At 37.7% G+C, this 25581-nt stretch overlaps 1 protein-coding gene across 1 annotated transcript in view; it reads left to right on the top strand.

Moving 5' to 3' along the window:
* LOC143269231 (uncharacterized) overlaps window positions 1-24684 on the top strand; it is a 68220-nt gene extending 43536 nt beyond the window's left edge. Inside the window, exons 18-30 of the mRNA XM_076554291.1 lie at window positions 2677-2705; window positions 2796-2856; window positions 5948-5976; window positions 6067-6127; window positions 7570-7598; window positions 7688-7748; window positions 9377-9459; window positions 11752-11857; window positions 12390-12469; window positions 17090-17195; window positions 17728-17807; window positions 23062-23160; window positions 24129-24684. Of these exons, the coding sequence (XP_076410406.1) occupies window positions 2677-2705; window positions 2796-2856; window positions 5948-5976; window positions 6067-6127; window positions 7570-7598; window positions 7688-7748; window positions 9377-9459; window positions 11752-11857; window positions 12390-12469; window positions 17090-17195; window positions 17728-17807; window positions 23062-23136 (800 nt within the window). The 3' untranslated portion in view covers window positions 23137-23160; window positions 24129-24684. The remainder of the gene's footprint in view (window positions 1-2676; window positions 2706-2795; window positions 2857-5947; window positions 5977-6066; window positions 6128-7569; window positions 7599-7687; window positions 7749-9376; window positions 9460-11751; window positions 11858-12389; window positions 12470-17089; window positions 17196-17727; window positions 17808-23061; window positions 23161-24128) is intronic.
* The last annotated feature ends 897 nt before the right edge of the window (window positions 24685-25581 follow it).

A 25581-nucleotide genomic window follows, 5' to 3' on the forward strand; every position in this document is an offset into this window, starting at 1 on the left:
GACTGGACAGCCAGCAATATACCACATCTTCAGAAAAGAAAATCAAGTTTTGTTTTGTTCTAGAACTTATAATGTATATCTTACCTTCATCTGTAGTACAATACTGTAACTTAGTAACAAGAAATAGGAAATATATTTAGAATTCATATCTATAATTTATTTCAATAACACTATCATATGGTGGAGTGATTATTTAAAAGCTCAACACTGATATACATATCTTGCCATAAAGAAGCTTTTAGCTTCATGTGGTCCCATTTATTAAATGTGGATCTTAGTGCCTGTGCTACAGGTGTCCTATTCAGAAAGTCTTTTCCTGTACCAATGAGTTCAAGCCTATCACACACTTTCTCTACTGTTACATTCAGTGTCTCTGGTCTTATTTAGAGATCCTTGATTCATTTGGAATTATGTTTTTATTTATGGTAGTAAATACAGATCTATGTGCAGTTTTCTCCATGCAGCAATCAAGATTAGTTCACTATCATGTTGGAAGATGTTTTTTACCCAGTGTGTATTTCTGGTTTCTATATGAAAAATCATGTGTGTGGACCTCCATTTGGTGTTCAATTTGATTTCATTGATAACATGTCTATTGTGATGCTAGAATCATGCTGTTTTATTAGTCTAACTCTGTAACAAAACATGAACTCTAAGATAGTGATTTCTCCATCCTCTTTTCATATTAAGTATCCTTTTATCTCTATTCAATGTTAAGTCTTTCATTATTTTGTTCTTTTTATTTAAAATTTTATTTTACATACCAAGCACAAATCCCCCTCTCATCCCTCTTCCCACTCCCCTCCAGCATACCCCCAACCTCTCCTCCAAAAGTGTTAGGTCTCCTATGGGGAGTCAGTAAATCCTGGTACATTCAGTTAGGCAGGATCAAGCACCTCCACACTGCAGCAAGGCTGAGCAAGGCATCCCACTATAGGTAATGGGCTCCAGATTGCCAGCACATGCACCAGGTATAGATCCTGATCCCACTACTGGGGAGCCTTCAAACAGACCAAGCTACACAACTGTCTCCCATATGCAGAGGGCCTAGTCCAGTCCCATGCTGGTTCCACAGCTGTTGGTCTAAAGTTCCTGAGTTCCTACAAACATGGATTAGTTGTCTCTGTAGATTTCCCTATCATAATCTTGACCCTGCCCCCTTGCTCATATAATCCCCTTCCCTCTCTTCAACTGGACTCCCCAAGCTCAGCCCGGTGCTTGGTTGTGGATCTCTGCATCTGCTTCCATCAGTTACTGGATGAAGGCTCTATGATGACAGTTAGGGAATTCACCAATCTGAATACCAGGGTAGGCCAGTTCAGGCACCCTCTTCACTATTGCCAGTCTTCTAATCTGGGGTCATCCTTGTGGATTCCTGGAAATTTCCCTAGCAACAGGTTTCTCCCTTACCTCATAACGTCTCCCTCTAACAAGATATCTCTTTCATTGCTCTCCCACTCTGTCCCTCCCCCAGCTCAACCATCCTATTATCTCCTCATATTCTCATCCTCCATCCCATGCCCTTTATTGCTCCCCATCCCCACTACTCATGGAGATCTCCTCTGTTTCTCCTTCCCATGGCAATCCATGTGTCCCTCTTAGGCTCCTTGTTTCCTAGCTTCTTTGGAGCTGTGGGTTGTAGTCTGATTATTTTTCTCTTTACATCTGGTATCCACTGATGAGTGATTAAATATCATGTTTGTCTTTCTGAGCCTGGGTTACCTCACCACAGGAGTCCTGCCTGCTGGCTGGCAGCTGGGGCTGCAATGGGTGGGGGAAGGGGGCTTGGGTTGTGCCTCTGAAGCAGGGTGACCAGCTGGGAATATGGTGAGTCACCTCTTGGTCCAGGGGGAGCCAGCTAAGTCTGTGTCTCAGGGAACAGCTATGGTCTTGGGGGATGGGTGGATTTGGGGGAGCAAGTGGGACTTGTAGATAACAGGGTCATATGTGAAGTGGAGGTTGTCAGGTTGTCAGTTGCCTGCAGGAAACTCTCCAACTGGTCTGCAATTGGGGCTGCAATGGAGAGGGAATGGGGGCATGGGTTGTGCCCCTGGGCCTAAGGCCTGGAGGCTGGGGTGACCTGCTGGAAGAATGGTGACTCACCTCTTGGTTCAATTGGACCTAGCAGAGTCTGTGTCTCACGGGGCAGCTGCAGTCTTGGTGCAGTGGGTAGATTTAGAGGGCCAGAGTAGTAAGACTTGTGATTAAAGGATCTGATGGGGTGGTGGTAATCAGATCTGCCTGCAGGAGTATTGCCTGCTGGCCTGTAACTGTGCCTAGGAGAACAGTGACTCACCTCTTGGTCCAATCTGAGCTGGTGGAGTCTGTCCATTCTTTTGTTTGTTTTATTTTTATTCTTTTTATTTTTATTTTTGAATTTCCACATGAATCTGAAAGGTGTTTTGATGCTGTTGTGGTTGGTTTTTTGTTTTGTTTTGTTTTTTTTCAATTTTTCTGACAAATTATATTGGAATTTTGATGGCTCTTGCACTGAATCTTTAAGTTGCTTTGCTAAGTTTCAGTATATTTGTGTCAGTTTTTGTCCTAAGCAGTAAAATAATAGGAGTTTATTATGAAAGAAGGGAATGAAATCTCACTGCCATCTGAAGCCTACATAAAGGTAGTTTTGGTGATCTCATTGTGCATGAGAATGACTCTACATTCTTTCTCTTTCAGTTTGGGCTGAAAAATGTCCACACCCAGAGGTAAATGTTTTTTAATATTAATATTGAATAATTACATCTTGATTGAAGTCCAAAATATTGATTAAATATCTCATTTCAAAATCCATTCAGCAGAGGGATTATTCTCATCGAATTTCCAAACCCAAGTCTGAAACACAGCAATCTCAAGCAGGTAAATTTCGTAAGTCACATTCTCCTGATCAAGGTATTTCAATAAATTTCAAAAGCACACAGTCTTCCCGATGCCAATTATATCTTGATGATGGTGATGATAGAATTTGACATACGCAGTGCCATCTGATAGTGGCATACATGCTGGAAAATATATTACATTGGAAATATAAAACATTTGCAAAATAAGCTCAACTTTAATGTTTAATACTTATGATCTAAGGCCTTATCCTTTCCAGTGTGCAAACTCTCTGTTTATTAGTTACTTATAGAAGTCAATCGTGAGACTACTGAGATTTCTCCAATGTTTGACTATGATTTCTTGATACCTGGGTCTCAGAATGAACACCTGTCATACTCAAAGCTACCAGAAAGGACAAAGCAAAAACATATGTTACCTCAGAGATTCTGTTCTGGACTGGACAGCCAGCAATATACCACATCTTCAGAAAAGAAAATCAAGTTTTGTTTTGTTCTAGAACTTATAATGTATATCTTACCTTCATCTGTAGTACACTACTGTAACTTAGTAACAAGAAATAGGAAATATATTTAGAATTCATATCTATAATTTATTTCAATAACACTATCATATGGTGGAGTGATTATTTAAAAGCTCAACACTGATATACATATCTTGCCATAAAGAAGCTTTTAGCTTCATGTGGTCCTATTTATTAAATGTGGATCTTAGTGCCTGTGCTACAGGTGTCCTATTCAGAAAGTCTTTTCCTGTACCAATGAGTTCAAGCCTATCACACACTTTCTCTACTGTTACATTCAGTGTCTCTGGTCTTATTTAGAGATCCTTGATTCATTTGGAATTATGTTTTTATTTATGGTAGTAAATACAGATCTATGTGCAGTTTTCTCCATGCAGCAATCAAGATTAGTTCACTATCATGTTGGAAGATGTTTTTTACCCAGTGTGTATTTCTGGTTTCTATATGAAAAATCATGTGTGTGGACCTCCATTTGGTGTTCAATTTGATTTCATTGATAACATGTCTATTGTGATGCTAGAATCATGCTGTTTTATTAGTCTAACTCTGTAACAAAACATGAACTCTAAGATAGTGATTTCTCCATCCTCTTTTCATATTAAGTATCCTTTTATCTCTATTCAATGTTAAGTCTTTCATTATTTTGTTCTTTTTATTTAAAATTTTATTTTACATACCAAGCACAAATCCCCCTCTCATCGCTCTTCCCACTCCCCTCCAGCATACCCCCAACCTCTCCTCCAAAAGTGTTAGGTCTCCTATGGGGAGTCAGTAAATCCTGGTACATTCAGTTAGGCAGGATCAAGCACCTCCACACTGCAGCAAGGCTGAGCAAGGCATCCCACTATAGGTAATGGGCTCCAGATTGCCAGCACATGCACCAGGTATAGATCCTGATCCCACTACTGGGGGGCCTTCAAACAGACCAAGCTACACAACTGTCTCCCATATGCAGAGGGCCTAGTCCAGTCCCATGCTGGTTCCACAGCTGTTGGTCTAAAGTTCCTGAGTTCCTACAAACATGGATTAGTTGTCTCTGTAGATTTCCCTATCATAATCTTGACCCTGCCCCCTTGCTCATATAATCCCCTTCCCTCTCTTCAACTGGACTCCCCAAGCTCAGCCTGGTGCTTGGTTGTGGATCTCTGCATCTGCTTCCATCAGTTACTGGATGAAGGCTCTATGATGACAGTTAGGGAATTCACCAATCTGAATACCAGGGTAGGCCAGTTCAGGCACCCTCTTCACTATTGCCAGTCTTCTAATCTGGGGTCATCCTTGTGGATTCCTGGAAATTTCCCTAGCAACAGGTTTCTCCCTTACCTCATAACGTCTCCCTCTAACAAGATATCTCTTTCATTGCTCTCCCACTCTGTCCCTCCCCCAGCTCAACCATCCTATTATCTCCTCATATTCTCATCCTCCATCCCGTGCCCTTTATTGCTCCCCATCCCCACTACTCATGGAGATCTCCTCTGTTTCTCCTTCCCATGGCAATCCATGTGTCCCTCTTAGGCTCCTTGTTTCCTAGCTTCTTTGGAGCTGTGGGTTGTAGTCTGATTATTTTTCTCTTTACATCTGGTATCCACTGATGAGTGATTAAATATCATGTTTGTCTTTCTGAGCCTGGGTTACCTCACCACAGGAGTCCTGCCTGCTGGCTGGCAGCTGGGGCTGCAATGGGTGGGGGAAGGGGGCTTGGGTTGTGCCTCTGAAGCAGGGTGACCAGCTGGGAATATGGTGAGTCACCTCTTGGTCCAGGGGGAGCCAGCTAAGTCTGTGTCTCAGGGAACAGCTATGGTCTTGGGGGATGGGTGGATTTGGGGGAGCAAGTGGGACTTGTAGATAACAGGGTCATATGTGAAGTGGAGGTTGTCAGGTTGTCAGTTGCCTGCAGGAAACTCTCCAACTGGTCTGCAATTGGGGCTGCAATGGAGAGGGAATGGGGGCATGGGTTGTGCCCCTGGGCCTAAGGCCTGGAGGCTGGGGTGACCTGCTGGAAGAATGGTGACTCACCTCTTGGTTCAATTGGACCTAGCAGAGTCTGTGTCTCACGGGGCAGCTGCAGTCTTGGTGCAGTGGGTAGATTTAGAGGGCCAGAGTAGTAAGACTTGTGATTAAAGGATCTGATGGGGTGGTGGTAATCAGACCTGCCTGCAGGAGTATTGCCTGCTGGCCTGTAACTGTGCCTAGGAGAACAGTGACTCACCTCTTGGTCCAATCTGAGCTGGTGGAGTCTGTCCATTCTTTTGTTTGTTTTATTTTTATTCTTTTTATTTTTATTTTTGAATTTCCACATGAATCTGAAAGGTGTTTTGATGCTGTTGTGGTTGGTTTTTTGTTTTGTTTTGTTTTTTTTCAATTTTTCTGACAAATTATATTGGAATTTTGATGGCTCTTGCACTGAATCTTTAAGTTGCTTTGCTAAGTTTCAGTATATTTGTGTCAGTTTTTGTCCTAAGCAGTAAAATAATAGGAGTTTATTATGAAAGAAGGGAATGAAATCTCACTGCCATCTGAAGCCTACATAAAGGTAGTTTTGGTGATCTCATTGTGCATGAGAATGACTCTACATTCTTTCTCTTTCAGTTTGGGCTGAAAAATGTCCACACCCAGAGGTAAATGTTTTTTAATATTAATATTGAATAATTACATCTTGATTGAAGTCCAAAATATTGATTAAATATCTCATTTCAAAATCCATTCAGCAGAGGGATTATTCTCATCGAATTTCCAAACCCAAGTCTGAAACACAGCAATCTCAAGCAGGTAAATTTCGTAAGTCACATTCTCCTGATCAAGGTATTTCAATAAATTTCAAAAGCACACAGTCTTCCCGATGCCAATTATATCTTGATGATGGTGATGATAGAATTTGACATACGCAGTGCCATCTGATAGTGGCATACATGCTGGAAAATATATTACATTGGAAATATAAAACATTTGCAAAATAAGCTCAACTTTAATGTTTAATACTTATGATCTAAGGCCTTATCCTTTCCAGTGTGCAAACTCTCTGTTTATTAGTTACTTATAGAAGTCAATCGTGAGACTAATGAGATTTCTCCAATGTTTGACTATGATTTCTTGATACCTGGGTCTCAGAATGAACACCTGTCATACTCAAAGCTACCAGAAAGGACAAAGCAAAAACATATGTTACCTCAGAGATTCTGTTCTGGACTGGACAGCCAGCAATATACCACATCTTCAGAAAAGAAAATCAAGTTTTGTTTTGTTCTAGAACTTATAATGTATATCTTACCTTCATCTGTAGTACACTACTGTAACTTAGTAACAAGAAATAGGAAATATATTTAGAATTCATATCTATAATTTATTTCAATAACACTATCATATGGTGGAGTGATTATTTAAAAGCCCAACACTGATATACATATCTTGCCATAAAGAAGCTTTTAGCTTCATGTGATCCCATTTATTAAATGTGGATCTTAGTGCCTGTGCTACAGGTGTCCTATTCAGAAAGTTTTTTTCCTGTACCAGTAAGGTCAAGCCTATCACACACTTTGTCTTCTATCTTATTCAGGGTCTCTGGTCTCATTTTGAGATCCTTGATCCACTTGAAGTTGAGTTTTATTCAGGTTTAGAAATATAGTTCTCTGTGCATTCTTCTTGAAGCCATAAAGTTTGGTGAGCACCATGTATTGAAGTTGTTTTTTTTCCAGTGTGTATTTCTAGTTTCTTTATCAAAAGTAAAAGTGTCCATAGGTGTGTGGACTTATGTTTGGTATTCAATTTGATTTCATTGATCAACACGTGTACTGTGATGCTAAAAACCATGATGTTTTTAGTACTCTAGACCTGTAAAAATCATGAAATCTGGGGTGGTGGTTTCTCCAACTCTTTTTGTATTGGGGTTTGTTTTACCTCTCTCCAGGGTTTTTTCTTTGTTCGTTTGTTTTTATTTCTATGTGGAGCTAAAAGGCTTTTTCATGGTGGTGTGGTTATTTTTTTCAATTTCTCTGACTAGTCATGTTGTAGTTTTGATGAGGATTACATTGACTCTAAGATTGCTTTTAGAACATTTCAGTTATTTCTGTCAGCTGTTGCCCTAACCAGTAAACTAATAGGTGTTTATTTAGGAAGAAGGGAATAAGAACTCACTGCCATCCAAAGCCTACATAAAATTACTTTTGCAGTTCCCATTGTGTAGGAGATTGATAAATTTATCCTTTCTTTTTTAGTGTGGGCTGAAAAATGTCCTCACCCAGAGGTAAATGACTTTTAAAGTTTATATTAAATGATTAATGTTTATTGAATTCCAAAACATTAATTAAATATCTCATTTGAAAATCCATTCAGCTGAGGGATTATTCACATCCAATCTCCAAACCTGAGTCTCTACCACACCAATCTCAACCAGGTAAATTTTGTATGTCACATTCTTCTGATCAGTTTATTTTATTACATTTCAAATGCACACAGATTTCCTGATGCCCATTATATCTTGATGATGGTGATGACAGGGTTTGACATAAGCAATTCCATCTCACTAGTGGCAGGCATGCTTCAAAACATTCACAAGGACAATATGAATTATTAGTAAATGTAAGCACAGCTTCAATGTTTAATACTCAGGTTCACTCACCTTAACCTTTCCAGTGTGCAAACTCCCTGTTTATTATTGACTTCTGTAAGTCAACTATGAGACCAATGTGACTTCCCCAATGTTTGAACATCATTTCTGGACACCTAGGTCTCAAAATGCACATCTATAGTAAAGGTCTCTGAAAGGTCAGGGCAGAGACATGTTGAGCTCAGAGATTCTGTTCTGGGCTGGACAAACAGCAATATACCACATTTTCAGAAAAGAAAATCAATTTTTGTGTTGTTTATAAATCATAGTGCACTGCCTTCCTCCATCTGCAGAGCATTGTAATTTATTTACAAGGAAAAGGAATGGCATTTTAAAATCGTATCTACAATCTATTTCAATAAATTAGGATACACTTGCATATGACGGTTCAGTCACTGAAAATCTCATTACTTATATGCACATGTTGTATGCTTTTACACCTTTTTATTTTTCTGTACTCTGTTGTCTGAAACTCATCTCTCTGTGTCACAACAGGCATTGTATCAGTAAAGAAACCATGTCTGTAATGACTTACTTACTTTCAAAACTTAAAGTCAAAACCTATCAGAATCACACAAAGTAATTAAAAGAAAAAAGGAAACAAAAGCAAAGAGATCTTTGGAGCTTAGAATAACCTTTAATATAGGTCCTACATGTCAAGGTGAAAAAGATATAACTGTAAAAAAGTGGGTTCAAGTTGAAGTCACAAAGAAGCGTTTAAGCATTATCTTAAGCTAGGGTAGCCACAGCAATACCCATTTTTCCTGGGGGAAAAAAGATGTACAGAATGACTCCATGTGATAAAGTGAGTCAAAAAGGAGCAATTTGTCAGGCGGTAGTGCCTTTAATTCCAGCACTTGGGAGGCAGAGGCAGATGGATCTCTGTGAGTTCGACATAAGCCTGGTCTACAGAGTGAGTTCCAGGAAAGGCTCCAAAGCTATACAGAGAATCCCTGTCTCAAAAAACAACAACAACAACAAAAAAAAAAAAATCAATCTGTCAGAGCAGAGCAAAAGCATGTTATCCTGTTCACAGAAAAATGTGTGGTAAACCAAGTATCATTTGGGGGAAGTTAACAGTGAGTTATTTAAAGTTACTCTTGCAAGGCAAGGATAGTTTACAGGGTGAAAGTGTTATTTTCCCACAGTTTCTGCAGATGTGGATGTAAGCATATATTTATGAGTTTCCTGACAAATCATATAAAGCATGTATGACTCAAAACTGACCAATATGTAGTATATGTCCAAGTGTTGATTTGTCTACAATTACAAGTTTTCTTGAGGATGTAAATATATACCTATACCATGTGGTTAATTGAAATAACATATAAAATGTAAAACCCTAACTTTACATTATTTCCATATTTATAGAGTATTATTTTGCCTAATTGTTGTTCATATTTTTTATGTAAAAGATATAATTTCTTCAGAAGAAATAACAGAATCTAAGGTGGAAAATAAGAGAAGTTTTGTTCAGAGTGCAGAAAATCAAGAATTTGTACGTAAAATTTAAATTTAAATTTCTCATTTCCTATTGTTTGCTTCAATGACTTTGCCATAGGCTCACATGCTATATTTTAAACCACATTATTCAATCAAAAAATTAATTATTGAATAATAAATTGAAAGCATTTAGTATTCTTAGAATCCCATGACATTGCTAAATATTTCCATTGATGTATAGTAAGTAAATTTCTGAAAATTGTAATTGCTCTATTTTTAATGTATTTGCACACCTGGGTAAAGATAAGACTCAATGTGAATATCATGGATCAGTTTTTGTGGATCCTCAACCCTTTTACAGCTGATAAAATCCTACCATCTTTAAGTAGGGGCATTCTGAGTTCTCTTACACTTTGAATGCTTTAATATCCTTCTTACCTTATTGGGTCTATCTAGAACTTCAGTTCTTTACTGAAAAAGTATAGAGACAGTGAACAATGATTGCCTTTTTTCCCACCATAATGGTTAGATTAATATTTTTTCTCCATTTTAGAAGATGTAGATTGTAGGCTTGTTATTTATCACTTGTATAATTGTGGCATATTCTCTACAAATACCTAGACTCTCCTTGAATTTTATCACTAAGTTCTAAATATTCAATTGTTCAAATGTTCAATGACCAAGTTGTTTTTATCTCAGAGAAGCAGAGATGGTTTGAAATACACAAGTCAACAGATTTAACAAAGCACAGAAACAGACTTAGACAAAAAGTCACCTAATCTTCTCAATACATGTAGATAAGGCACTTGCCAAAATCCAATATACCATCATGATAACAATCCAGAGAGTGTAAGACAAGAAGGAGCATACCTCAATGCAATAAAAATTATGTAATGAGAAACTCAGAGCCAACATCATCCCCAGTGGATGAAAACATGAGTCCCATGAGGTCATAAGAGACAAATTTGTCTTATCATCTTGAATCCTTTTCAATGTTGTGCTCAATCTATTAGCTGGAGCAATAAAGCAAGAGAACAAAATTAAAGGAGACAAATAGGAGAATAGAAAACAATACTGTTTGTATTAGTAATGGTTTCTATTGCTGGGAAGAGAATCCATGACCATAGCTACTTTTATTAGGGAAACATTTCATTGGGATGGATTCCTGTTTCACAGGCTTTGTCCACTATCATCATAGCAGGACATGGCAGCATGCAGGCAGACATGGTCCTGGATAAGGAGCTGAGAGCTCTACATCTTGATCAGCAAGCAGTAAAAGAACCTATAGATGTAACCAACCATCTTATTAAATAAGAAACACAGAAACAATGCAAAAGAGAAAGCCGAGAGGTCAGAGCTCAGAGCTGAAATCTCACCCTTCTGCCTGCGGTGTCCCAGCTTCCCGAATCAGGGTTCTATTTCCTGTCTGTTAGTCTATTTAAAGAGACAGAACAAGCCACAGCTATCTCACCTCACCAGTTCCTCAGCTGGTCCTGTTTCCTCAGACTGGAAGCTTCTGTGTCCTCATCCCAATAGCTCTCAGCTGAACTGTGTTGCTCCAAAGCCTGAAAGCTTAACCAGCCAAATGCTTCTAGTTTCTGGTCCTCACGCCTTATATATCGTCTTGCTTTCTACCACCACTCCCTGGGATTAAAGGCTGGCTTTCTGGGATTAAAGGCGTGTGCCACCACCGCCACACTCTTGCTATGGCTCTAATAGCTCTGACCCCCGGGCAACTTTATTTATTAACATACAATCAAAATCACATTTCAGTATAATTAGATTACCACCACAAGAACCTGTGTTTAGTCTGGGTGTAACTTGAGCACAGGAGACCTCTAATGGCCCCCAGACAGACAAACTTCCCCCAACAAGGTCACACCGCTGCCAACAAGGCCAAACCTTCTGATAGTGACACTTCCTATAAGCTTATGGGGCCCAATTGCATTCAAAGTACCACACTGTTTAAAGAAATTTTCCTGGTAATAGGGTAGGCACTTCTTTATTTTATAAATATCCTCCAAATTATTTTGGGAATATAAATAGCATTAACAGTTCTTATATAAAAGTAGTTGCTTTTATTTTTGTTAATTTTGTGCATCAGGTCATATCCTCTGAATGTGTTTCCTTTTTCCTTTGTACCTCTTACATAGTGAAGTGCCATGAAAAATGAAGGATAGATTTAAACTTTACTGTGAATAATAGATTTGCTATTAAAATGACTTTGTCTTAAATATATACTACATAGAATTTCAAGTACACTTGTCATGAAATTAGGAATTCAAGTATGTTCTTAGAAATCAAATAAGACCTTTCTAAAATATATTACCAATACTCCTTTTGATAGAGTGTGTCTGACCCTAATGGACCACAAGAATCTTCCACAGAAGCTCCTGACTCATCCAATATGGACAATGTTGCAGAAAAAAATGTAATAATGCATCAGGAGAAAAGTAAGTAGTACATTTTAAAATATACTTGTTCTATAGAATGATTGTGTATAGAACAGAACACTGTCTGTTATAGACAGACAACTACATATATAGGAAGCCAAAGGATTAGTAGAACGGTAATAATACACACATTATCAAATCTGAGCAACAGATAAGATTTTGTTTGTCAAAGACAGAGTCCTTGCTCCCACCTCTCAGGTGTCCATTTTCTTTTGCTTTATCTTCAGAAATATATGAGATCAATCTGAATATGTAAGTGAAGGGAACTCCCATACAGTGGGGGCTGCTTCCCAAACCTCTGTTTAGAGAAAAAAGACACACCAAACACCTGTTTTTGAGAGAGATCCTTTATTAAGCAGAGAAGATAAGTTAAATATTTCCACTGCAGTTTATACTTAAGTCAAACTATTGCTTGGGAAAATGAAAATAAATATTTTCCCATCCCTAGTGTGTCTTCATTATAGCAATGGACAGCTTTTCCCCTCAATGTTCATTGTACTTTGCTTAGTGAGATGTGTGCACTTCTTAACAGCATCTGTCATGGAAGACCAAGCGCATGCCTCAGAAGAAGAGCAGAGGCAGCCCAGTGCTAGAAAAACTAAGCAGTCATTTGTAAGTAAATACTTCATTTTACATTGCACATTTATGCTATTTCCACAGTAATGTTCCATAGGCCAAATAAGGTTAAATTTAGTATGTCTTCTAGAATTAATACATAAAATGTAAATGTTTTTTAAATATTCTTATTATTTATTCTTTGAAAACTGCATTCACCACTGACTTCCTCCACCTTGTGCTGGTGGAACTCATCCTTCTCCTTCTTCTTCTTCTTCTTCTTCTTCTTCTTCTTCTTCTTCTTCTTCTTCTTCTTCTTCTTCTTCTTCTTCTTCTTCTTCTTCTTCTTCTGCTTCTTCTTCTTCTTCTTCTTCTTCTTCTTCTTCTTCTTCTGCTTCTTCTTCTTCTGCTTCTTCTTCTTCTGCTTCTTCTTCTTCTGCTTCTTCTTCTTCCGCTTCTTCTTCTTCCGTTTTTCTTCTTCTGCTTCTTCTTCTCCTTCTCCTTCTTCTCCTTCTTCTCCATCTTCTCCTTCTTCTCCTTCTTCTCCTTCTTCTCCTTCTCCTTCTCCTTCTCCTTCTCCTCCTCCTCCTCCTCCTCCTCCTCCTCCTCCTCCTCCTCCTCCTTCTTCTTCTTCTTCTATTTATTCTTTGCTTAATGTCTCTTAAAATTATTTTTTTGTTTTTGTTTTGTTTTCTGAGACAGTGTTTCTCTGTGTATCTTTGTGCCTTTCCTGGAACTCACGCTGTAGACCAGGCTTGCCTTGAACTCACAGAGATCCTCCTGCATCTGCCTCCCGAGTGCTGGGATTAAAGGTATATGCCACCACTGCCTGGCTCTTAAATTATTATCAATAGCCCAGTGAGTCCAAGTGGGGCTGACCATCTGTGAATGTGTGTGAAGACACCTTCTGGGACATGAGGCAATCTCTCCTAAGCCACAGCCCACAGATAAATTAGGATCCTCCTTTCACAACCAGCCATGGCCAATTGCTCCTCATCTAGTCCTGGGGCCTTGAGAGATGCTTCCTCACTCATGCTGGCATCTTGATTTGCTTGAGCTTGTGCAAGTCTAGTGTAAGACACAGCTGTTGATCTGTGTACCCGTTATTCCTTGTCCCCAAAAGAACATTTCAGTGTACTTCTCTCCAGATTCAAACTCCTACATTGTTTTCAGACCATTCTTCCTCATTGTTTCTTGAGCTTTCAGTAGTGGGAGGTCAATACAAATGACCCATCTGCAGATGAACCTTCACCCTGGCTTATCCTTATCATGTTAACTAGTTATGAGTCTCTATATTAACCATTACTCCCTGAAAAAAAAATCATATGACCAACAATGAGGGCAGAACAAACCTATGGGTATAAACACAAATAATAATAGCACTAGTTGCACTAGCTTATGACTATTCCAGACATAAGCTTTTGACAAGGTTTACAGCATCAGACATTTAATCCATTGCTTGGAGCAGCTCTCCCATCCATTCCTAACAAGGTTGGTTATTTACATAACTACCACACAATCATTGTGGACAGCTTACCTGGCTGGTCACTGTTGTCATAGGAAAGGTCCAAAACTGGATAGACTCTTCATGTATTTCATGACCAGTGGCTGGAACTACAACTTTTATTGTGATGAAAGGCAGAAATTCCTTGTCTGCTAGAGATTGGATTCTAAATGCCCTACATAACCAGACTGTGTGGTATCTTCAACAAGAGAGTCTTACCATTTAGTTATGACAAACAAGCAGAATGTGTAGAAATAGATTGTGTTATTTGGGGTGACATGGAGGCCTAATTGACCAATAACTCATAAGGAGGTATCTTGTCCTTTGTTTTGGAGTTTCAATATAAATCTCATGTCTTATGAGGGAAGTCAACACATTCCAGGTACCTCTGAACAAACTCTTTTTAGTATGTCTTTTAAACTTTTTTACAAACGAGTCACTTCTACAAGCCTTCATACGGTTCAGTTACACCTTAGTCCCTGCTCTGACTTATTCTTCCGCCTTCATTGCCACTTAAACCTTAGCCCAGAGTACTTATTGATCCAGTGTTATTTCTTGTCACCTGTGTTCTGCCTCAGTTCAAAATGTATTTTCCTTAATTTGCAACATCATAGTTCCTATAAGGCTTTTTTCATAGACCTTCATTTTTGTTCGGCACTCATCCTTTTGTCCTTTATCCTCCAGTCCTTCCATGATTGAAACTGTCAACATCCAGTATTCTCCTTCTCTGATTTAATTTTACATATATTTTACTATCTCCCTTTCAATGGGTCCATCTACAATAGACCATGTCTAATTTCTAGGCTTCCTTATGTAATCCTATTTGAACACACGAAAGTCTAATATCTACACACGAGGACAGCATATCATATTTGCTTTTCTAATCCTAGCTGGCCTCATTGAGTAAAACTCTTCTAGTTCTATTAATTTACTTGCAATTTTTACTATTTCATTTTTTTCTTTATTGAGTAATATTCCATTGTGTGTATATACCACATTTTCCTTATCCATTCATCTGCTGATGGCTATCAAGATTGATTCTATATCCTAGGGCACATGAGTGGGATTCTTTTGTTGATTTTTTATTCAGTTTGCCATCATTGATTTAGGTGTCAAATTTGTGAAATGCTAATTTGTTATAGTGTTTATCAGCTGTAAGACTTTTTGTGGAGCCTCAACCCCTTTTACAGCTGATAAAATCCTACCATCTTTAAGTAGGGGCATTCTGAGTTCTCTTACACTTTGAATGCTTTAATATCCTTCTTACCTTATTGGGTCTATCTAGAACTTCAGTTCTTTATTGAAAAAGTATAGAGACAGTGAACAATGATTGCCTTTTCCCATCATAATGGTTAGATTAATATTTTTTCTCCACTTTAGAAGATGTAGATTGTAGGCTTGTTATTTATCACTTGTATAATTGTGGCATATTCTCTACAAATACCTAGACTCTCCTTGAATTTTATCACTAAGTTCTAAATGTTCAATTGTTCAAATGTTCAATGACCAAGTTGTTTTTATCTCAGAGAAGCAGAGATGGTTTGAAATACACAAGTCAACAGATTTAACAAAGCACAGAAACAGACTTAGACAAAAAGTCACCTAATCTTCTCAATACATGTAGATAAGGCACTTGCCAAAATCCAATATACCATCATGATAACAATCCAGAGAGTGTAAGACAAGAAGGAGCATACCTCAATGCAATAGAAATTATGTAATGAGAAACTCAGAGCCAACATCATCCCCAGTGGATGAAAACATGAGTCCCATGAGGTCATAAGAGACAAATTTGTCTATCATCTTGAATCCTTTTCAATGTTGTGCTCAATCTATTAGCTGGAGCAATAAAGCAAGAGAACGAAATTAAAGGAGACAAATAGGAGAATAGAAAACAATACTGTTTGTATTAGTTATGGTTTCTATTGCTGGGAAGAGAATCCATGACCATAGCTACTTTTATTAGGGAAACATTTCATTGGGATGGATTCCTGTTTCACAGGCTTTGTCCACTATCATCATAGCAGGACATGGCAGCATGCAGGCAGACATGGTCCTGGATAAGGAGCTGAGAGCTCTACATCTTGATCAGCAAGCAGTAAAAGAACCTATAGATGTAACCAACCGTCTTATTAAATAAGAAACACAGAAACAATGCAAAAGAGAAAGCCGAGAGGTCAGAGCTCAGAGCTGAAATCTCACCCTTCCGCCTGCGGTGTCCCAGCTTCCCGAATCAGGGCTCTATTTCCTGTCTGTTAGTCTATTTAAAGAGACAGAACAAGCCACAGCTATCTCACCTCACCAGTTCCTCAGCTGGTCCTGTTTCCTCAGACTGGAAGCTTCTGTGTCCTCATCCCAATAGCTCTCAGCTGAACTGTGTTGCTCCAAAGCCTGAAAGCTTAACCAGCCAAATGCTTCTAGTTTCTGGTCCTCACGCCTTATATATCGTCTTGCTTTCTACCACCACTCCCTGGGATTAAAGGCTGGCTTTCTGGGATTAAAGGCGTGTGCCACCACCGCCACACTCTTGCTATGGCTCTAATAGCTCTGACCCCCGGGCAACTTTATTTATTAACATACAATCAAAATCACATTTCAGTATAATTAGATTACCACCACAAGAACCTGTGTTTAGTCTGGGTGTAACTTGAGCACAGGAGACCTCTAATGGCCCCCAGACAGACAAACTTCCCCCAACAAGGTCACACCGCTGCCAACAAGGCCAAACCTTCTGATAGTGACACTTCCTATAAGCTTATGGGGCCCAATTGCATTCAAATTACCACACTGTTTAAAGAAATTTTCCTGGTAATAGGGTAGGCACTTCTTTATTTTATAAATATCCTCCAAATTATTTTGGGAATATAAATAGCATTAACAGTTCTTATATAAATGTAGTTGCTTTTATTTTTGTTAATTTTGTGCATCAGGTCATATCCTCTGAATGTGTTTCCTTTTTCCTTTGTACCTCTAACATAGTGAAGTGCCATGAAAAATGAAGGATAGATTTAAACTTTACTGTGAATAATAGATTTGCTATTAAAATGACTTTGTCTTAAATATATACTACATAGAATTTCAAGTACACTTGTCATGAAATTAGGAATTCAAGTATGTTCTTAGAAATCAAATAAGACCTTTCTAAAATATATTACCAATACTCCTTTTGATAGAGTGTGTCTGACCCTAATGGACCACAAGAATCTTCCACAGAAGCTCCTGACTCATCCAATATGGACAATGTTGCAGAAAAAAATGTAATAATGCATCAGGAGAAAAGTAAGTAGTACATTTTAAAATATACTTGTTCTATAGAATGATTGTGTATAGAACAGAACACTGTCTGTTATAGACAGACAACTACATATATAGGAAGCCAAAGGATTAGTAGAACGGTAATAATACACACATTATCAAATCTGAGCAACAGATAAGATTTTGTTTGTCAAAGACAGAGTCCTTGCTCCCACCTCTCAGGTGTCCATTTTCTTTTGCTTTATCTTCAGAAATATATGAGATCAATCTGAATATGTAAGTGAAGGGAACTCCCATACAGTGGGGGCTGCTTCCCAAACCTCTGTTTAGAGAAAAAAGACACACCAAACACCTGTTTTTGAGAGAGATCCTTTATTAAGCAGAGAAGATAAGTTAAATATTTCCACTGCAGTTTATACTTAAGTCAAACTATTGCTTGGGAAAATGAAAATAAATATTTTCCCATCCCTAGTGTGTCTTCATTATAGCAATGGACAGCTTTTCCCCTCAATGTTCATTGTACTTTGCTTAGTGAGATGTGTGCACTTCTTAACAGCATCTGTCATGGAAGACCAAGCGCATGCCTCAGAAGAAGAGCAGAGGCAGCCCAGTGCTAGAAAAACTAAGCAGTCATTTGTAAGTAAATACTTCAGTTTACATTGCACATTTATGCTATTTCCACAGTAATGTTCCATAGGCCAAATAAGGTTAAATTTAGTATGTCTTCTAGAATTAATACATAAAATGTAAATGTTTTTTAAATATTCTTATTATTTATTCTTTGAAAACTGCATTCACCACTGACTTCCTCCACCCTGTGCTGGTGGAACTCATCCTTCTCCTTCTTCTTCTTCTTCTTCTTCTTCTTCTTCTTCTTCTTCTTCTTCTTCTTCTTCTTCTTCTTCTTCTTCTTCTTCTTCTGCTTCTTCTTCTTCTTCTTCTTCTTCTTCTTCTTCTTCTTCTTCTTCTTCTTCTTCTTCTTCTTCTTCTTCTGCTTCTTCTTCTTCTGCTTCTTCTTCTTCTGCTTCTTCTTCTTCTGCTTCTTCTTCTTCCGCTTCTTCTTCTTCCGTTTTTCTTCTTCTGCTTCTTCTTCTCCTTCTCCTTCTTCTCCTTCTTCTCCATCTTCTCCTTCTTCTCCTTCTTCTCCTTCTTCTCCTTCTCCTTCTCCTCCTCCTCCTCCTCCTCCTCCTCCTCCTCCTCCTCCTCCTCCTTCTTCTTCTTCTTCTTCTATTTATTCTTTGCTTAATGTCTCTTAAAATTATTTTTTTGTTTTTGTTTTGTTTTCTGAGACAGTGTCTCTCTGTGTATCTTTGTGCCTTTCCTGGAACTCACGCTGTAGACCAGGCTTGCCTTGAACTCACAGAGATCCTCCTGCATCTGCCTCCCGAGTGCTGGGATTAAAGGTATATGCCACCACTGCCTGGCTCTTAAATTATTATCAATAGCCCAGTGAGTCCAAGTGGGGCTGACCATCTGTGAATGTGTGTGAAGACACCTTCTGGGACATGAGGCAATCTGTCCAAAGCCACACCCCACAGATAAATTAGGATCCTCCTTTCACAACCAGCCATGGCCAATTGCTCCTCATCTAGTCCTGGGGCCTTGAGAGATGCTTCCTCACTCATGCTGGCGTCTTGATTTGCTTGAGCTTGTGCAAGTCTAGTGTAAGACACAGCTGTTCTGAGTTGATCTGTGCACCCGTTATTCCTTGTCCCCAAAAGAACATTTCAGTGTACTTCTCTCCAGATTCAAACTCTTACATTGTTTTCAGACCATTCTTCCTCATTGTTTCTTGAGCTTTCAGTAGTGGGAGGTCAATGCAAATGACCCATCTGCAGATGAACCTTCACCCTGGCTTATCCTTATCATGTTAACTAGTTATGAGTCTCTATATTAACCATTACTCCCTGAAAAAAAAAAGGAATCATATGACCAACAATGAGGGCAGAACAAACCTATGGGTATAAACACAAATAATAATAGCACTAGTTGCACTAGCTTATGACTATTCCAGACATAAGCTTTTGACAAGGTTTACAGCATCAGACATTTAATCCATTGCTTGGAGCAGCTCTCCCATCCATTCCTAACAAGGTTGGTTATTTACATAACTACCACACAATCATTGTGGACAGCTTACCTGGCTGGTCACTGTTGTCATAGGAAAGATCCAAGATTGGATAGACTCTTCATGTATTTCATGACCAGTGGCTGGAACTACAACTTTTATTGTGATGAAAGGCAGAAATTCCTTGTCTGCTAGAGATTGGATTCTAAATGCCCTACATAACCAGACTGTGTGGTATCTTCAACAAGAGAGTCTTACCATTTAGTTATGACAAACAAGCAGAATGTGTAGAAATAGACTGTGTTATTTGGGGTGACATGGAGGCCTAATTGACCAATAACTCATAAGGAGGTATATTGTCCTTTGTTTTGGAGTTTCAATATAAATCTCATGTCTTATGAGGGAAGTCAACACATTCCAGGTACCTCTGAACAAACTCTTTTTAGTATGTCTTTTAAACTATTTTACAAACGAGTCACTTCTACAAGCCTTCATAAGGCCTTAGTTTAGGTTCAGTTACACCTTAGTCCCTGCTCTGACTTATTCTTCCGCCTTCATTGCCACTTAAACCTTAGCCCCGAGTACTTATTGATCCAGTGTTATTTCTTGTCACCTGTGTTCTACCTCAGTTCAAAATGTATTTTCCTTAATTTGCAACATCATAGTTCCTATAAGGCTTTTTTCATAGACCTTCATTTTTGTTCGGCACTCATCCTTTTGTCCTTTATCCTCCAGTCCTTCCATGATTGAAACTGTCAACATCCAATATTCTCCTCCTCTGATTTAATTTTACATATATTTTACTATCTCCCTTTCAATGGGTCCATCTACAATAGACCATGTCTAATTTCTAGGCTTCCTTATGTAATCCTATTTGAACACACGAAAGTCTAATATCTACACACGAGGACAGCATATCACATTTGCTTTTCTAATCCTAGCTGGCCTCATTGAGTAAAACTCTTCTAGTTCTATTAATTTACTTGCAATTTTTACTATTTCATTTTTTTCTTTATTGAGTAATATTCCATTGTGTGTATATACCACATTTTCCTTATCCATTCATCGGCTGATGGCTATCAAGATTGATTCTATATCCTAGGGCACATGAGTGGGATTCTTTTGTTGATTTTTTATTCAGTTTGCCATCATTGATTTAGGTGTTAAATTTGTGAAATGCTAATTTGTTATAGTGTTTATCAGCTGTAAGACTTTTTGTGGAGCCTCAACCCCTTTTACAGCTGATAAAATCCTACCATCTTTAAGTAGGGGCATTCTGAGTTCTCTTACACTTTGAATGCTTTAATATCCTTCTTACCTTATTGGGTCTATCTAGAACTTCAGTTCTTTATTGAAAAAGTATAGAGACAGTGAACAATGATTGCCTTTTTTCCCATCATAATGGTTAGATTAATATTTTCTCTCCATTTTAGAAGATGTAGATTGTAGGCTTGTTGTTTTTCACTTGTATAATTGTGATATGTTCTCTACCCATACCTAGCCTCTCCTTGACTTTTATCATTAAGTTCCAAATATTCAATTGTTTTAGTGGTGGTTTATGCATATATTGGGATAATCATGTGAATTTCTTCATTCTATTTATTTGATATGTTGTATTTATTGATTTACATACATTTGTCTTACCCTGCATTCTTGGATGAAACCAAAAGGGCCATCATGGATAATCTTTTTGTTATGGTCTTAAATTCTCTTTGCCATGGCCATTTTTAATTTTATATATATGGTTATTTGTCTACATTATTCTTCTCCATGCCATATGTGCTTGGTATATTCATAGGCCAGAAAAGAGCATCCAATTCCCTGGAACTGGAGTTACTGATAGCTGTGAGATATGATATGGATGCTGGGAATTGAAAGCAGGTCCTCAGGAAGAATAGGCAGTGCTTGTCAATGCTGGGTCATCTCTCAAACCCCAGCTTGTCAATCTCACATTTAGAAGTTTTGTATCTGTTCTCATCATGAAAATCAGTCTGTGGTTTTAATTCTCTTCATGTGAGTCTTTCTTTAGTTTGGGTATCAAGTTATTACTGGCATCATAAAAAGGATTTAGGAGAAATCCTTCTGAGTAGCAATGATATTCATTTTTCTTTGGTATTCTGTAAAATTCTGCAAATAATCCATCTTTTCCTGGTCTGTTTTTAGTTGAAAAATATTTTGTTACTTCTTCAATCTCAATATATATATATATATATATATATATATATATATATATATATATATATATATATGTATATAATCATCTCCTTCCTCTTGACTTAATTTCATTACATACAATGAATCTAGAAATACATCCATTTCTTTTAGATTTTAGAATTACATGCACTGGAGATTTTTAAATATGTTTGTGATTTCTGAATTTCATTGGAAGTTGAAAAAAAAAACAAAACAAAAAGAACCTTGTATAGAAGCAGTAGTGTGGCCTGCTAAGATACACAATTTACCTCTTAATCTGTTCACCTTAACTTGCAAGTGTTAATTACCATGAGTAATTGGTCTGCTTCAAATCCTCTGGTTTCTGTTTCACCACCAATAATGGTCTCTCCCTGGTGCTTCTCTTGGATATCCTGTTGTTGTCCTGTGTCTTGGAGGTCCTGCTGTTTTGAATCTGTAGGTTTGTCCCCTTCACATTCTCCAACAGTACATAGATTTGGTGGATTTGGTGGGAACCAACTCAAAACCCCGGTTCTGGGCCTGGGTTTTAGCTGGGTTGGCCAGCTTGCTAGCTTTTCATTATTATCACTACCCACATGTGTTCTCCAACACTGCCTAGGCTAGCTCACCCAATACAGACCAGAGCAAAGAAGGCCAATTCTCCTTCTCTTAGGTTCTCAGATCCAGTTCACCCTCACTCATATTGCCAGAGTGAGCTCTATGGAAACATTGTCATTTCTATTTTATTAGTTTCAGCCCAGATTTTTATTATCTCAGAATTGCTTGGACATTGTTAAAATCATTCTCTTGAATTATTTCTCCTGAATTTCATCCACATCGTTCTCTTTTATAACTCTCTATTAAGTGATCAATAATTTTTCAGAAGATGTTTTCGGTTGTTAGTTGGATTTTTCGTATTCCTTTCCTTTTTTCAAGACACCTTATGTTTCAATGGAGGCTTTTAAAACCACCAGGAGAGACTAAATTTTGGTAGGGTTGATATGCAGTTTTTCCTCTGTGCCATTGATATTGAGGGCCACAGCTTTAGTCCTATCCTTCATCTGTGAGTCAGCCTCTGTCTAAGCCTAGAGCGGGGTTCCTGTGTCAGTACAGGTGGTGCCTGGCAGGTGAAACCTAGCCACCTGTGGGAATGGTCCCAAGCAAAATACATAGGTTGAATCAAAGCAGTGAGAGCCTCTCAACTGGTCATGGAGTTTGCCTAGTTCATCAGTAGGCCTAACCTCCAGAAGGCAGGGCTCCTCACTTGTGTAGGAAGTCATACTGCCTGGGATCCTGGAGAAAAATCCCTGGGCTTTATGTTGTTGTAGGATATCATGCAAGTCAGGCCCCAAGACAAAGTTCATGGGTATCATATGTGGCCCTAAAGGGAAGTCAGAATCTTTCATCTGGTTCTGGAGTTTCTGGAATATCAGAGGTAGCCTAAGCCTAGAACTCAGAGTCCCTCCCTTTTTGAAGGAGTCCTAGTACTTAATTCTCATACTATTGTAACTTATTCTAAAATTGTGAATATATGTAAAATATGCAATCAGCCATAATTGCCTTTTTTAGTTGAATGGATGGTTCAAATCTTTCGTGACATTGTTTTAATTTTCAGTTTAAAAATTCCTTATTTTACATAATCTCTTTCAGATTGATACTATAAGAGCATGTTTTTGTGCATGTTTCACCAAAAAACGAAGCTCTTCTCGCCACCACAAGAAATAGAAGAGAAAACATAAAAAAGTGATGGTAAGAGTTATATTTTGTTTTAAAATGTATTAGTATTAGAAAGAATGTTTATCTAAAATACATACTCAGTTTTCCAGCTCAGGAATATAAGTATTTCAGTGCAGCACAGGGGATAAAAAGTGTTAACTGTCAATGGAATGATTGTCTCATGAGTCAACAACTGGCTAAATCAAGATTGTCATCAGTCACACACACACACACACACACACACACACACACACACACACACACATAGTTATTTAGATAGATTAGATAGATAGATAGATAGATAGATAGATAGATAGATAGATAGATAGATAGATAGATAGATAGATAGATAGGGATGGATAGATGATAGATAGATAGGTAGATAGATAGATAGATAGATAGATAGATAGATAGATAGATAGATAGATAGATAGATAGATAGATAGATATGTATGTTTTGGTCACATTTCAAAGGTTCAAGAATACTAGGAAACAAAGCTGAAGAGAGAAAGCTGGGAGCTAAAGAATATGAACAGTTTCAAATACTGGGCATAAAGGAGGAAAATGGAGCAGTGTGTCTGGTGGTGGGAGAGAGAATAAATTCTTTAGAAAAGGAATAGCATAGTGTTGAATATGTAATAAGAATATAAATCAATTTCTAACACAAAGGTTTCATTCATAAGAAGAAAAGGTATTCCTAACCATCTTCCATGTTTTCCTCACTGTTATTACATACTGAGTTAGGATCCAATTTAGAGTTTAAGGCTAGGTTGAATTTTATGATTAGGCTTCCTGTTATATAGTTAGAGTAGATTTAAGGTTAGGTGTTAGCATTAAGGTTTACAAATGTCATGGTGCATATAGGTCTGTCATGAAAGTGAAGTATTAAAGGGAATATTCATGATGGATGAAAGGTGAATTTTACAAAAACGTCTCCATTGGCACACATGTTCTAGAAATGCATTTTATGAGTGCTCTAACTAGCTCTTTTCACCATATAGTTTATAAAACAGAAGAGAGCACTGTGCATTTAAATTGAATTATTCTCATCCTAGAACTTGGACAAGTCTACGACAATTGGCTGACAACTTCTCTGACCATCTACAATAAAACAACTCAGGAAAACAATCTGACCCTTCTCCAATAATTGCTTCAAGAAAAAGCACATTTTTATTTTATGTTTTAGAATATTATAGTATTATATTACATAATCTTCAGTGTTATTTTCACCTGTTTATTTTGTTTCATTATATTGTAGTATATTACACTATTATATTATCTTCAGTTTTTATTTCCATATGTTTATCTTGTTTTATTAGATTATGTTATATTATGTTAATATATTATACTATCTTCAGTGTTTATTTTATATTTACCTTCCTTCCCTTGATGTAAATAGTTCTTGTATATGTGTATATATGTATATATGTATATATTTATATGTATATATGTTTATGTGCTTTGTAATATATTTTTAGAAGATATCATTTTTGAATGTACAAAGTTATTGAATAATTAATAATAATTAAATAAAAATAATTTAATTATCCATTCAAAGTTGTTTGAGTCCATTTGATTGCTACATTTCCCTTTAGCTCTTCTAGTTACTAATGCAGCTATACAGTATTTGATGATGGTCATTAATGGTTCATCCATACCTTCTTTATGTAAATGAGCACTGCTTTAGTTTTCTTAGTTTATCCATTGTTTATTCATTTACCCATGAATTGATTTCTTTTTGGTGGCTTTCAATTACAATGAGTAATGAGGAGGTGTGTTTTCTCAGAGGTACATGAGTATCTGAGGCCTGACATAAAATTCTTTGGGGAATAAATATAGATGTGAAGTAAATATAAATGTATATGAAAAAATCATATGGTAATTCCCCATTTAGCTTTGTGAGGAGGCACCATACTGTATGCCCCGCCAGTTCCTGCCTGCATCACTCTCTGTCCCTATCAGCAATGCACAAAGGTTACAATTTCTCACACCCTTTCTGGCACTTCTTCCTCTTATGTATAGTAGCTATCCTGACTGCTTTTGCAATATCTTTCTTACTGCTATTCCAGTGATTCAGGGTAAAATAAAACCTACTGAAGCCTTTTCTGTTGACTGAATGAGTGCCCCATGCAAGGCAATCAGCAAATATTGGTCCCTCTCTTGTTACCTTGTTTTTTCCTTTTTTTTCATTAAATGTTTTGTTTATTTTACATACCAATCACAGTTCCCACACACCCCTTCCTCTCTCATCCTATTCCCTCCCCAAGCTCATTTCTATTCCCCAACCCACTCCTCAGAAAGGGTAAGGCCTCCCATGGGAGTCAACAAAGCATGATATGCCAAGTTGAGACAGGGCCAAGCTCCTTCCCTGTCCATCAAGAATGAAGCACTGCTTTAGTTAAAGTGCTGCATTTGGAACACTTTTCTACATCATTATATATAGTCTGAGATAAA

The sequence above is a fragment of the Peromyscus maniculatus genome, chromosome 18 (genome assembly GCF_049852395.1).
Source record: "Peromyscus maniculatus bairdii isolate BWxNUB_F1_BW_parent chromosome 18, HU_Pman_BW_mat_3.1, whole genome shotgun sequence".
Classification (NCBI taxonomy): domain Eukaryota; kingdom Metazoa; phylum Chordata; class Mammalia; order Rodentia; family Cricetidae; genus Peromyscus; species Peromyscus maniculatus.